Consider the following 14434-nt stretch of genomic DNA (forward strand, 5'->3'; position numbering starts at 1 on the left):
TGTGCACTCTGAGGGAGCTCTACGAAGCTAACCTCCATCCCTTGTTAGCACAGATTCGGGCGCAGCTACAGACTTGGTCCCCCCTATCAGTGACCAGGTTAGGTAGGATCAACGCAAAAAAAATTGTTACTCTACCACAAATCTTGTATCTATTACAGGCTCTCCCAATCCCCATCCCGACTGCCTTTTTTGGGCATTAAATAAAATGATGTCCAAATACATTTGGCCGAATAAAACACCCAGGATCGCACTGAAAATCCTAATGCTCCCCCAGCAGAGGAGGGGTGGGCCTCCCGAACTTCCAGGAATACTAAGGGTATCAAAGACTGGTTAGGGGAAAGCTAGGATAAGAGATGGGTGCAGATGGAGAGGGCTGTAGTAGGCCGCCGTATGGGAGAAAAACTATGGTTATCGAGAGCAGATCCACCCATTTTTTTCTCATATCCACCACTGCGACATTACGAAAGTGGTGGTGGACACATGGGATAAAGCAGCGCGCCAACACCATTTCACGAAATGTCCCTCACCCCACTTTTCGAAAACCCACAGTTCTCCCCGGGCCTGAATGCTTGTGCATTCCACCATTGGAAGGCGGCAGGCTGCACAAAACAGAGACATGTTCTGGGGAGGACATAAAATCTTTGAACACATGCAAAAACTAACTGGGTCTGCAAGAATCCCAACACTTCCCACACTACCAGGTGCGATCTTGGAGGAAAGCTGGGCCTCTCTGTGGTCAGACATCCCATGCCTGACAAGATCTATTCAGATCTGGGAATTTTGGTTTAAGCTCATGTACCAATGGCACTACACCCCAGAGAAGTTACATAAATTGAATCCAGCCATCCCGGACCTGTGTTGGAGCGCGGGTGCGGGGTGAGGAGCTCTGGTTACATGTGTGGTGGACTTGCCCGGTGTTACAAGACTTCTGGGAGGAGGTCAACAAGATCTTACGGGATATGTAAGGCTTGAAAGAGGCCCTGGCCAAAGGGGAAATCCTCCTGGGTATTGCAGAGCCGGACAACAGAAGGTGGTCGATGCACAAAAGGAAGATTGTGTATATCGTCTACATGACGGCACTGCTCGTTATTGCCTATAAATGTAAGTCCACAGATCTCCCGGCAGTTGCAGACTGGCTTTTTAAAGCTATGGAACTTCGTCTCTCTGGAATGGGTCACCTACACCATACAAGGGTAACAAGCCAGGTTCTCGTTTAAATGGGCCTCAATATTAGACTTCCTGCAAGGGAAGTATCTAGAAAAATATTGCTCGTACAAGCTGCATCTTCTGGGTATATCCTAAACCATCCGACTTTCTACCTGTAGAAATCTGTGTGTGGCAGAGAGTGGGGTGGGGGGGCATAGGTGAGTGGGGGGGCTTAGGGAAATACAGGAGGTAGGGGGAATGTGTTCATTTGCCTGTGTCTGTACCTCTTTGCACACAAAACCCAATAAACAAATCATTTTTAAAAAAGAGTTTTCTAAAGAAATTGATAGAGGCTGATGGCCATAATAGGGGTATGATTATTCCTTGGCATTGCTCGCCATCAGGCAGGCTCCCCAAGCTTCCCTGGGGCTCTCCCCTTTCAAGCTCCTCTATGGACGCAACCCAAGGGACGTCCTAGACATGTTGAGAGAGACGTGGGAGGAACAGGAAGAAGCCATCGTACCTCTATCTCAAACCACACAGCGGATTAAGAAGAACATACGACCGTGGTGAGAGATATAGTACATTCACATCTATCGCAAGTACAGGAAAATCAAATAGCCCAATATGATAAAAAGGCAATACCCAAGTTGTTTTCTATTGGACAGAAAGTATTGGTACTTCTGCCCACTTCAGAACACTAAATGCTGTCCCGCTGGCATGGCCCATACGAGATCTTAGAAAGAACTGGCCCCAGTACCTATTGAGTTGTCCAGCCCGATATACGAAATAAGACCCGAATATACCACGTCAACCCTTTGAAGGAATGGAAAGCGGAACCAGTTAAATCTTCCTCTGTGGTAATGGCAAGTTTATTGCCAGAAGAGACAGAGGGAACCAATGTGGTACCTGCTGACCTTCCACTACAGCAAAAGCAAGACAGCCAAGATCTTTTGGCCCAGTTCCCGGATGTCTTTAGTTGTGAACCTGGGAGAGTGAAAGGAATCCAACATTACATCCGCATTCCCCTCAAGTAAAATCATCAATTTAAAACCTTAACGGATCCCAGAGGTAAAGAAAGAAAGAGTCCTCCAAGATGTGTAGAAAATGTTGGCCGCCGGCATTATCGAACCCTCTCAAAGTCTGTGGTCCTCACCAATAGTCCTTGTGGCAAGTCCTGGTCAATCGTGGAGGTATTGTATAGACTTTAGGCAACTCAATGCTATACCAGTTTGAAAATGATCCGATGCCACAGACAGATTACCTTATCGATCGGCTGCGGTCAGCAGTCTACCTCTCCACGATTGATCTTAGCCATGGGCAATTCGCAGGTAACCTTAAATCCCATAGACAAAGAAAAGACGGAATTCTCTACCGCTAGAGGACTATTTCATGTTAAAGTCCTACCATTTCCAACGGCTAATGGACCAGATTTTGCAACCATATTCCAGATTTTGCGGCGCATATCTGGATGACATAGCAATTCATAGTCAGTCCTGGGAAGGTCATATGTTCCATTTTCATGAAATTACTAGTGCCCTGAGATACGCCACTTAGCCCAGTCGGCTGTGAAATACTTGGGATTTTTTGTGGGGAATGGGTTAGTCCAACCCCAGTTAGAAAAGGTCTATGCTGTCCAAGAAATACTGCCTCCAAAAACTAAGAGAGACCTAAGAGGCTTCTTTGCACTTACTGGATATTACGGGAGATTCATCCCCTATTACTCTGCAATCACCCTCCTGTCTAATCGATAAGTAAAAGAATGCAGAGCCTGAAAAACTGCATTGGCAGAGGGAAAATCGAGCGAGTTTCAACACCTTGAAGTCAATCCTATGTAATGAGCCAGTCTTTAAGGATCCCAATTTTAATAAGGAGTTCATCCTATAGACTGACGCTTCTAAGGTGGAGATAGGTGCAGTGTTATCTCAGGAATACGACGGTGTGAAACATTGCGTGCTATACATCAGCCGGAAGTTCTTTCCTCAAGAAAGAAATTATGACATTATTGAATTAGAGGCACTGGCAATAAAGTGAGCCATAGGATACCTACAATTTTATCTCACAGTAAGATACCAACCCTAGGATCATGCTATGGTGCTTAGACCTACAGCCCTTCTGTCCTTCTGTTTTTGTGTAGAACACAGGAAGGGAAAAGAGCAGGGGAACGCAGATTTCCTATCCCGTTTACCTATGGAAGGAGATGAGGAAGCCAGCAGCATTAGAGGAAAGGTATGTGATGGATCATTGGATGTCGTCACTTCTCCCGAGGGGGGAACCCCTTCCCATGAGGGCAGGGAGGTGAGCCCGCTACTGGATAGTCCCCCTCGTGGTGGTATAATTCAGGAGAATATCACGGGGGTTAGGGGGTCCGGAGGCACCCCCCTTCTAGGGAAAAGGACGATCATCTAAGGTATAGCCCCGATAATAACATCACACCCCCACACACTCCAGCCTCTCCTTCCTCTACTAATCTCTTCGTAGCCAGTATACCTATTTACTGTTGCAAAGTAGACTGCCTCTCAAGGTCATGGAAAGTACTGAGAAGAAGAACAAAATCAGGAACATATGTAATCCAGTACTGGGACGAGGCGGAATCAAGGAACATTGAACAGCAATTCAAAGAAGGAATTGCAGCGGTATAGACTTCCGTTGAGGCGTGGTTCCTTTTTGCATGATAAAAACCAAGAAAGGCCTGCCTTTTGGGGGGGGACTATGCCAACCAGGACGCGAGACCGTGAAGGCCGAGAAGAACGAAGGAGATGCAGAGAAGGCCCGGACGGAGTTGAGAGCAATACGCTGCCAGAGTCATGTGGACAGTGGGACACCTCTGCCTGACGGCTTCCAGACAGTAAGGCAAGGCTGGCCAACGGTGACACAAACTCGAGAGGCATCGTCCAGACCGTCGCTCCAAGGGCCTGGAAGGCAGTCCGCGAGGTGAAGGCACTGAAGCATAGAAATGCCTGCATGGCGCACGGAACATAAGACCGACCCCAGGAAGAATAGGCCGTGCATCCAGGCAAAACACAGAAGTTAATGGGAGAGGCGATTTAACCGGTAGGGCCTGGACGGTACAGGAGGCAAAAACCTTGTACAAATATAACAAACAGGACTATCTGCCACGTGTCAGTACTTGGTAAGTGAGGCAGCCAAGGGGACATTAACGGAAGGGGAGAGGAGTAAGGGGCGTAGACCCAAACCAAGAGAGTGATACAAGTCGTCTTCCTTGTGGCAGTACTTGGAAGTGAAACAAGTCTGCGAAACCAAAGAAGAAGAGAATCCAGGTTCGGGGACACAAACCAAGAGAGTGATACAAGTCATCTTCCTCGTGCAGTAATTGGCAGGGAAGTGAACCACGTGGGCCAAACAAAGAAGGAGAAGCTAGGGTTGCAGACCCTCATAAGACTCAGAGTTGGGTGTTGCAAGTGTGAACCCTAAGTAGGAGACCACCAGGGGAAGGGAGTCATTCACCCTGGATGTACGAGTGTGTGTTACAGATACCAAGAAAAGGGAGTTATTCTCCTGGTAACTTGCACAAGAAGGAAGGTCCAACAGGCCTGGGGAAGGGAGTCATTCCCCTGGATATGTTTGAGACAGAGACCATAGAACCCAGGAGGAGCTCCAGTGCACAGGGAATTCAATGGAGCACATTAAACTATAACAAAAGGAAGTTCCCGCAAAAGCTTGAGTTTCAATATGGTTTGAGAGCTATCAGTGCATATTCAACTAATAGCAAAAACAGAACAAATCATTAAATTACACATATGTGTTTTTATCTCACCATACAGATAAACCTCAATAACCGTTCAGAAAGTATGTAACAAAATATAGATATTTTTATTATTTCAAGTGAAACAACAGATATAGCCACTTGCTCGCTACTTACATGGACAATATTTACATAGATAAGTAACACATATGGACCAATCTGCAGAGAAAACAAAGTACTTTCAATTATGTAAAGAAAAGGGACAAGAGAGAGAGACCAAACACCAGGTGAAAGGGGGCATTCTCCTGGCCCATCAGAGAAACAAAACATTATTTGGAACTTTGTAACCTGGGGAAAGGAGTAATTTCCCAAAGACTGCTTGGAATAGCATTTGCAACTTTGTGACCTGGGGAAGGGAGCCCTTTGCCCAAGTTGTTTGAGACCGAACGCCAGGTGGAGGGAGGCATTCTCCTGGACCATCAAGGAAACATTGTGTGCAACTTGGACCACAACCCAGGAGAAGGGAGGTATTCTCCTGGGATCAGAACAATACTGCTTTATTCCTTAGTGTATTGTGCAAGGAACAGAAGTGGGGTTTTCTTGATACAGGACAGTGGACACTTTTTATGGTAACAGACATCCTGACAGTCACCTTAGATCTTTAGTTGAGGCATGGAAACCCCTCTTAGGAATAGAGAACCATAGGTTTTCTTTTGTTTCATGTGTTAATAAAAGTCTCTGGCCCCAAACATGCCACCTTTCACCTTTATGACAGAGTCCTTCTTCTGCATCCTTACAAAGGGTATGGGAAAATATTTTGCCAAAAAGAAAACACTCCTGTTGTGAGTTGATAGAGGAAATGCACAGTCTGTTTATTTGTCACATCTTCAAGAATGACAGAATGACAGAGCAAAGAAAATGTGACGTCACTTGTCAAAGCTAGTGGCCCTGTAGGTCACCTTGCCTCCCCCTCAAATGTAAATACAACAATAAATGAAGGAAGCTACAGCTATTAGTTAAACTGCTGTTGGACCAACACACTGCAGAATCAGCTTACTCTGAGCTATGTGAGAAACCTTTTGGATGAAATGGTGGTAGTCCTGGTCTTAATGCTACTAATGGTTCAACATGATCCTCTGCATCATTGGCTGATACCAAATGCATCAATCAGAGTTTCAGGTAACTGCATCACTGGTAATATCTTATTTCCATACCTTGCTGATTAGACTATGGGGCTGAGCGATGAGCAAAGGAAAGATCAACTCAGCGCACAATGATACGCATTGTAACCGTCTGTTCTACTCCATACAATTTGGCAATTATTTAGTACAAAATAGAACAGCGAGTAACAGACAGACAGGTGTCTGCCCCTCAGAGCCTCCTGCACTGCTGATGTGTTTGGGCCAGAGAAATCGCAAAAGGGCATGCAGTATAAAATATTGTCATTGATGGTAATTATTGAGCACAAACAAAGGATGTAATTTCTTTACTCAAAGAAAGATTCTTCTTACTACCAGTTTCCAAAACTAGGGAGTAAAATTCTCCCACCTCAAAATCCTATTTAGAACACTGGACCAACCTATCAGTCACCTACGCTTGGCCATTCTTCACACCGAACAAGAGCGATGAGCATTTAAATTGAAACATTATAAAAGTCATCACAATATGAAACATTGATGATATAGTCTTGAATGGCACTGCACGGTTACTGGAAGCAATCCTGGAAAACATTGGACAGTCAATTAATTTACAACATAAGAGAAATCAACACCAAACCTTGAAAGGAATCTCACCTGCTTTTTAGAAATGCAGCATCTTTCACACAAATCTGCAAAGATAAAAACAATTACAGGAACAGCTTTTTGGGTTGTGGAATGACAGCTTTACATCCAATAAAGATGTTGGAAAATTTCACACTGAAAAAAAACATTTCTTGAAACTTAATAAGCATTGACATATTAGTAATACGCACTAATACATATAAGAAACATGTATTAGTGGGGGGTGATACTTACAGCAATAACAGGAGATATACAACTAAAGGACTACACTCTTTATGTTATTGTGACTGATCTATATTTGAATAGTAAGATCACAGACACACATCATTAAATACACATTTTTCCAGATGTATGCATTTTTAAGGTATTAGGCCAGAGCATATCCAAGCTAGCGGAGAGACTAAAGAGGAGCTTGAGAGAATCTGAGGTCCCAGAGAGACTGGAGATGAAGTGTTAGATGGACAAGGAGAAGACTAAAGAAGCTGTTTTGACCACAGATTCTGCTAAAGCTAGAATCAGGAGTAACCCTAAGAGGGGACTGCCTAGGAAAGCATGCAGCATTTGTTTTCTAGAATAGGAGTGGCCTTAAAAAGGATAGGTTTCTGAAAAATATGTAGGCCAAACTTGGAGAACTGTATTCATGAAGCTTAGGGTTAGACTGAAGGCTAAAAGACTTATAAAGAACAAATGTGAACTTTCTGGTGGTCAACACCTTTGGAACCTTTGGTTGTTATAATAGTCTATATCTCTTAGGGGACAGAGTCTAATAAGAATAGATTTTAAGACATATGTTAAAAGACCTTATCACCCTGAGGTACAGGAAGCCCCTAGTGAACCACATTTCCCGGTATCCCTTCCTTGACACTAATTTATGGAGGGTTTCCCTTTTGTTTCTAGAATATTTACATAGTTCCAAAAGGCGTCCATTCAACCCAAGATTTTATATTGTGATTATTATTAAAAAGATTACGAAACGTTATTTTTTCAATATGTGTGCCATTGCTTGAAATCCCGGCAAACGCATTGCCACTGCAATGAAAGAGTAATTTCCTCGCTAATCATGTACTACTTGTAGTCCATATTTCGCTAGCCTTTCTTATGGGAAAATGTTATTTCCTGTGGAAGCCCCAGATGTACAGTCATATCTTTAACATAAAATAACATCAAGGAGTTGTCTAATGTTGAAAACTTCATAACTGTTGTGTTCAATGTTCAGGGGGAGTATTGGCAGAAGATGAAACGATCGAAACACTCTATGATATCTCCGAAGGGGGACAAGCAGTATCAAGACTATATGAGATACTGACGGTTAGACCAAATAACAATCTCATACAGACCCGGCAGCGCTGGGAAGTAGATTTGAAAGACCAGCTGTCAGACACAGCTTGGAGTAGGACCATGGGGCAGCTTGGAGTATGACCATGGGGTATCACAAGAAAAAGTGTCCAGAAACACTAAACTACAGCTGATCCAATTGTATATCACCCATAGAGCACATCTAACCCCGAAGAAAATTGCAACATTTGGTAATGCAAAAGAACAAGCCTGTCCGAAGTGTGGCCTGATCAATGCAGACCTGATATATATGTTCTGGGCCTGTGTGGAAATATGCCAATATTGGGATGCAGTAGCCAGGACCCTAACTAAGGTTGGCTTATCATCAGATCCAGGCGTGATTGATAGGAATTTTTCCGAGACCAAAGCAGGCCAGACATGTTAGCAAACTGAGAGATCTAGCGTAGATTCTGGCGAAGCACAGCATAGCAATGGGGATGGGGTGGAAAGCAAGTCCTGGCCCTTTGATGAGCGTGTGGCTGAGGGACCGCCAGAAACGGACACTGGCGGAAACAGCTGTGTGGCAAGAAGCATCCCGTCGGGGCCATGAGGAGCAAAACATGGACTTGGGGTCTTGGAAACATTTGGTACAGGAATTGTCCCCCCATACACGAAATGACCCCCAAACTCAGATACATGCACCATCACAATTGGCGGGATATTGATATTGCGTGCAGCTCAAGTAATTTAATACACACCATAGGTAGACATAGCAAGTAGAATAGGCTGGGGGTGGGAAGGTAGAGTTTTGAACAGGCAAACAATATGATGTATCATTGGAAGTGAGTCACAAAGTCTGTATGTTATTTGGTTGGAAAAATAATAATAAAAATTGTTTAAAAAAGAAAAACTATTGTGTTCAATGTTGTTCCAACCACTGGATTACATCTCTTGGGCTCATTTTCTCCCGCTGTGGACATTTTTGAAATTAACCAATACAGTTACAACTTAATTTAACAATGTTAAGTCAAACCAATAAAAGGAAATGGAGGTTAACAGAACAGTGTTCGTGTATACCAAAAACTGTGTCATGTTGAAATGGCTGAAATAGGAATTTGATATTACATGTGAACAATAATCTCTAGTACACACCTCATATGTACTTAAAACCACATGAAAGTCCGTTTTGTTTTCCAGAATGTGCTGCATTTCCTTTCTTTTTTCCTTCTCTCCTGCGTATACAGCAAAAGACATATCTGGAGAAAAACTAGGCAAAACAAAATTGGACAAATTTAGGAAAAAACATGTCTATGTTTTTTAATGTAATTAACAAGAATGTACATAGTGGTTTTATGTCCCTTCGAATGGAAAAACGATCCGACATTGCATGAATAAAGTGAATGAAATTGTGAATTTCTTTTTCTCCAAGAATGTAAGTAGCCTATAACGTTAACATAAATATATTTCTACATACAATGAACTAAACAGGGTGAAAAGGGTAAATGTATGTGATAAAACAACTTGGTACTGAAAAGTTAAATGTAACCGAAATAGGCCAATAGCTATAAAACAATAAACTGTGGTTGTGGAGTGGGATGTGGTTATCACTACTCTGTTTTCAGGCACCACAACAATGAAAATTTCGAATCTTAGTGTGAGGTAGTAAGAGAGTGAGTTTTGCAAACAAATACAGTGCTCTAGACAAAGTTAACCATAGCGCGTCAGCAATGCCACACTGGCAAGCCCCCAAAAGGGCGAAACGTGTCTGGTGGGCTGATTATCAGTCTGACTACGCCTCATTTAAAGCGATAATGCCTCAAGAGAGACGTTAGTCAGAGCTTCTGCTGCTTGGGAACTTTGTAACTAAAAAAGAGGCAATGCTCTTTTGAAAAGGGGCACACATAGAGTTTTCCTGTGCCTTCGTTCTGGGGCTGGAGGCGTTGAGTGAAAGAGTAAACATGTCTATAGCCTGCACTAGCAAACTGTTTTGAAGGCTATGTGACATGTACATTGCCACAGAGAATGTATAATTTCTAGAGCAATTTGCTTAATTCTAAAATCATAGTTGTATCACAAACGCAGGGGTCACTGTACTGGCAGACTATGCAGCACTTAAATACAGAGCATCTGAAACAAAAGGTCCAAATCATGGAACAACAGTACATTACATTTCAAGTGTGTGCAGCCTTTCTAAACAGTAAACAACTGAGTTGCAAATGCATGCCGTCCTCAGTCTATCGCTCCCGAGGGCTGCCTCCCTAACTAAAGATATATGGATCCTGAAGCTAAATAGTTGCTGTATCTGGACTGTGTCTGCACTGTTGGAGCATGTCCGTTAGAAATGCTTTCCAGTAGCAATGACGAAGCAAGCACGAACTAGCAGATGCAGGGCATACATCGATTACCGTGTTTTTGCTGCAGTTGTCTTCACCGTGGCAATTTACAACGTGGTGTTTGTGTGTGTTTTGGCATGGTGGGTGGAAGGGTGAGGTGGTCGGAATGGGTTAGATGGTGGAGTGGGGGGCAGGGGGGTTGCAGATACCACATTTCCAATTGTGGGCTTTCATTTAACCAAACTGCAGTAGGGTTACTTCAACATGTAAGATTTAAGCATCCAAAATGGTGTCATGGTGACAATGAGTCTGAGTCATCTGGTCTTGTACATAAAGTATGATACCATGGCACAAGGTAGTGATAACTGAGAGTTGTCACAAACGGCCTCAAGAACACACCAACTTGTGAAGAGTGTTTTTAATAAAGAAATTGAAAAGTGGCTTGCTAAGGATCGTCCTTCTCCCTCTAGCGTGGGCAGATCCCTTGCTAGCCTAGGCGTCCCTCAACTTCAGGATGGTCCCTAGAGCTCAGTAACCTCTACTGCCTAAAAGTCTGCCCAACTGTTTGTGAAGGCCTAAAGGCAAACGCCCTTGCTATCTGTCTCCTTCTGGGGATAAGGTAGGTGGATCCAAACTTAGGTACCACAATACAATTTAGTACAATAATAGGTGTCTTTCAGTCTGTCAAGTTATCATTTGGTCCTTAACTGTCACGGCCCTGTACTCCTTGCCCTGATGTTCTATCCTTCCTCACACTTCCTTCTGCTTTCCTACCCTTCTACCTTCCACTTTACTTGTCTCCCTCTATCTCACTGCTCCCTTCTGTCCCTTTGATGTTCTCTACTCTCCTCCACTGTGTGGCACGCCTCTCCCTTTTCCACCCCACTCTTCTCCCCTCTCTACACTATTATTATCTCCCCTATCCACATTGCTATCCAACAAATGTAAATTAAACGTCCCAGTCTTTGTTGAGCAGAGAGCTGTGATTGACACTTTGATATGCGGGCCATTGCGCAACACTGCTGAAGGATAGCTGGATGCCGTGTCGCTTAGAGTGTGGGAATTGACACTTTGATGGCAGGAATGCTCTCGGGAGGATAGCTCAGGGGCAACGCGCTCGCCGTGGAAGCAACACAGGTCTGCGCTTAGAAACCTCTGGGTATTACGTGCATTATAAATAACCAATTACAATTACAATTGCTACTACTCTGCCCCCTCCACTATTACTACAATTCTACTACTATACTCCCATCACCTCCCCAGTCACTCTTCTTTCACTATCCCAGTCACCTTCTATTCATGCTTATTCAACCCCTAGCAAGCACACTCACACTCAAGTGCCACTTTTCTCACCAAGTAATACCTAACCTTGCACACTCCTTCAGTAATCTTTCTCCACACTCTTGTGCACTGTCCTTCCTCCGCTTGCTCTCATGGTCCTCTCACTCCTCCCTTGACCTCTATTGAACAACCCACACCTTCCGGTTTCCTTTGTCCCTTTCTATCACCCCCTTCCTCCTCCATTGGTCCCTCCCTCACATGGTTTCCTGGGCCAAATGCTGCCTTTTGCTCCAAGGGGTGGGATTACAGGTAAACAAAGACATAGAATAGGCTTTAAGTCCTATTCCCTTTCTGTACGCAGGTTTGTCTGCATTTGGGAATGACAGGCCACTCTCAACACAAGCAATATTCAAGTTTGTATGGGGCCGAACATTTTGGTTGGTAACTGAATTGGTGGACCGCTCTGCAGATCCAACAAAATTAAATGTCCCAATCTTTGTTGAGCAGATAGCTGTGATTGACGCTTTGTTGTGCGGACCATTGCGCTACACTGCTGAAGGATAACTGGATGGTGTGTTGCTTAGAGTGTGAGAATTGACACTTATGGCAGGAATGGTTTGCAGGATCACAGTTTCTCACTTTTTCTCTCTGGGTTGGGTTGCTCACCCTCTTTTCCACCGTCAGGCCATCCCTCCCTCTCTCTCCGCTAGCATGGGTGGTTCCTTCACTAGCCCAGGCATACTACAGTCAGATCCAAATTTGCCTTAAACTTTCACACACTTGTACTCCTTGTACTTCTGTTCTATTCCTCCTCTCCCTTACTTCCACTCTCCTCCCCTTATATCTTTCACTCTCCTGTCTCTCTCTCTTCTGTCTCTCCAATGTTCTCTCTACTCCTACTCCCCTCTGCTCTCTGTCACTACTCTTCTCTCATTTGCTCAACTACTCTTCTCTCTCTACACTACTACTCTCCACACTACTACTACTCTGCCATCTTCGCCCTCACATTCTCCCACCCTCCTTTCACTCTCACCCCCATCTTTTCATTCACTCCAATTCACCCGATACTCTACTAGCCTTACTCCTGGCACAAACACTTATATCCAAGTAACACTTTCTCGCACCTACCAATAACAAACCTTGCACACTCCATCAGAAAGCCTTCTCCACACTGCTCTGTACTGTCCTTCCTCTGATTGGTCTCTTGGTCCTCTTTCCCCTCCCTTGACCTCACCCGAAAAAACCCACACCTCCCCGTTTCCAAAGCCTCTTTTTATCCTCTCCCTTTCCCCTCCATTGAATCTCTCCCTAACCTGGTTTCCCAGCCCACTGGTGCCTTTATTCTCCCTACTGGTGGCAATACAGGTAAGCAAAGACATATAATGGGCTTTAAGCTCTGCCCCTTTTCTGCCGCGGGTCCGTCTGCATTTAGGAATGGCGGCCCACTCTCAATACAAACAATGTCCCCGTTCATATGGAGCTGAGCTTTTCAGTTGCCGACTGGACCTGTGGACCGCTACACAACCCTGTTGAAGATAAATTGAATTTCCCCATTTTTGTTGAATAGAGAGCTGTGATTGCAGCTTTGCTGTGCGCGCTTCTCTGCGGCCCTGTGGAGAGAAAACTACATGTCTGTGTTACACTGCTACCACTGTCAGTTTGCTGTGTGGGCCGTTCCACGGCCTTATTGAAAGAAACCTGCATGTGTGTGGCATACAGCTCTGTAATTGCCCCTTGGTAGGAGGAATGCTCTGCAAGTTCACACTTTCTTACTTTGTCGCTCTGGGTTGGATTGCTTGCTCTCTCTTCCACCACAGGGCCTTCTTGGTGATGTAGTTCTACTTGACAAACAGAAACGGACTGCCCAGCATTGTGAAATACAGGTATGAGGCAAGAAAAGATGGCATTCATATCAGTCATGCAGGCACCTGTAGAAAAGACTGGGACCCTCCCAATTCCCACACACCGCCTCTGGGGCAGGACTGGCTCTGGTGAAAACCCTGGGGCCTACCACCCTCGACTGAGAAGGCTTCCATCCCCAATTGACAGGGTGAGATCTCTGAATCTGTCACAAAGTCTGTAAAGAAATATTTGCATCAGCATGGCAGAAACAATATTTTTAACGTCCATGTTCAACAAGGAAATATAACAGTCTTACCGTTTCATTTCGTCTTCCCAATTACTTAAAACAGAGAGAGGGCAGAGAACTAGACAGGGAGTCTTCTTCTTTAAACCTCCTTTCAAGTACAAAAGCAGTGCAATGGTCTAGAACAAAATAGAATGTGGAAACAGTCAGAAACGAATTTAGGCAAGACTTCTATTTTGTTAGATTTTTTCAAAAGCATGGACGTAGCAAGGAAAAGTAACAGAGCATGGTACAATAAACAAAGTAGGCCTCCATTTAGAAAGTCTTAAAACAGTGCATGTCACAAAGCGGACATTGATCGACAAACAGGCCCAACCGGGAATTGGGTAAAGAAAGCATTTTATGACTTATGTACAGGATGAGCCAATGCAAACAGCGACTTAGTTAAAGGATAGTTCCGGGACTTTTTTTTTTATTGTCCCTACGGGTCGGCCATGTGTTTTTAAGCATAACTCGGTAGATCGTAGAAAACTTTCCTATGGACCTTACCCGACTTTTCGTCCATTAACGCACTCGAAATCAGCCGCCATTTTCTGATAATCCTATCATTTCCCCCCATCGCCCTGGCTCACCTGCTTTTGCGGCACTAAATCAAATCCCCCGCCCCTGAAACAGACTTTATCAAAACATTCATATTCCCCGCCTCTATCCGTGACGTGACTGAGCTGCGTAGGCAAACGCGCCCAGGCGTCTTCTACGCGACTCCACACAGAACCCGGAAATCAACACAGATGAGCTCACACAACACAGCGCGCCACAATTGGGA

General features: G+C 44.4%; 1 protein-coding gene across 1 annotated transcript in view; it reads right to left on the reverse strand.

Moving 5' to 3' along the window:
- The window catches only part of CHD1L (chromodomain helicase DNA binding protein 1 like), a 1245724-nt gene that overhangs the window by 1168462 nt on the left and 62828 nt on the right, over positions 1–14434 (reverse strand). Inside the window, exons 3-5 of the mRNA XM_069636461.1 lie at positions 13681–13787; positions 9061–9175; positions 6646–6680 (exon numbers count right to left, since the gene is read on the reverse strand). Coding sequence (XP_069492562.1) covers positions 6646–6680; positions 9061–9175; positions 13681–13787 — 257 coding nt within the window. The remainder of the gene's footprint in view (positions 1–6645; positions 6681–9060; positions 9176–13680; positions 13788–14434) is intronic.

The sequence above is a fragment of the Ambystoma mexicanum genome, chromosome 7p (genome assembly GCF_040938575.1).
Source record: "Ambystoma mexicanum isolate Mex_15411 chromosome 7p, UKY_AmexF1_1, whole genome shotgun sequence".
Lineage (NCBI taxonomy): Eukaryota > Metazoa > Chordata > Amphibia > Caudata > Ambystomatidae > Ambystoma > Ambystoma mexicanum.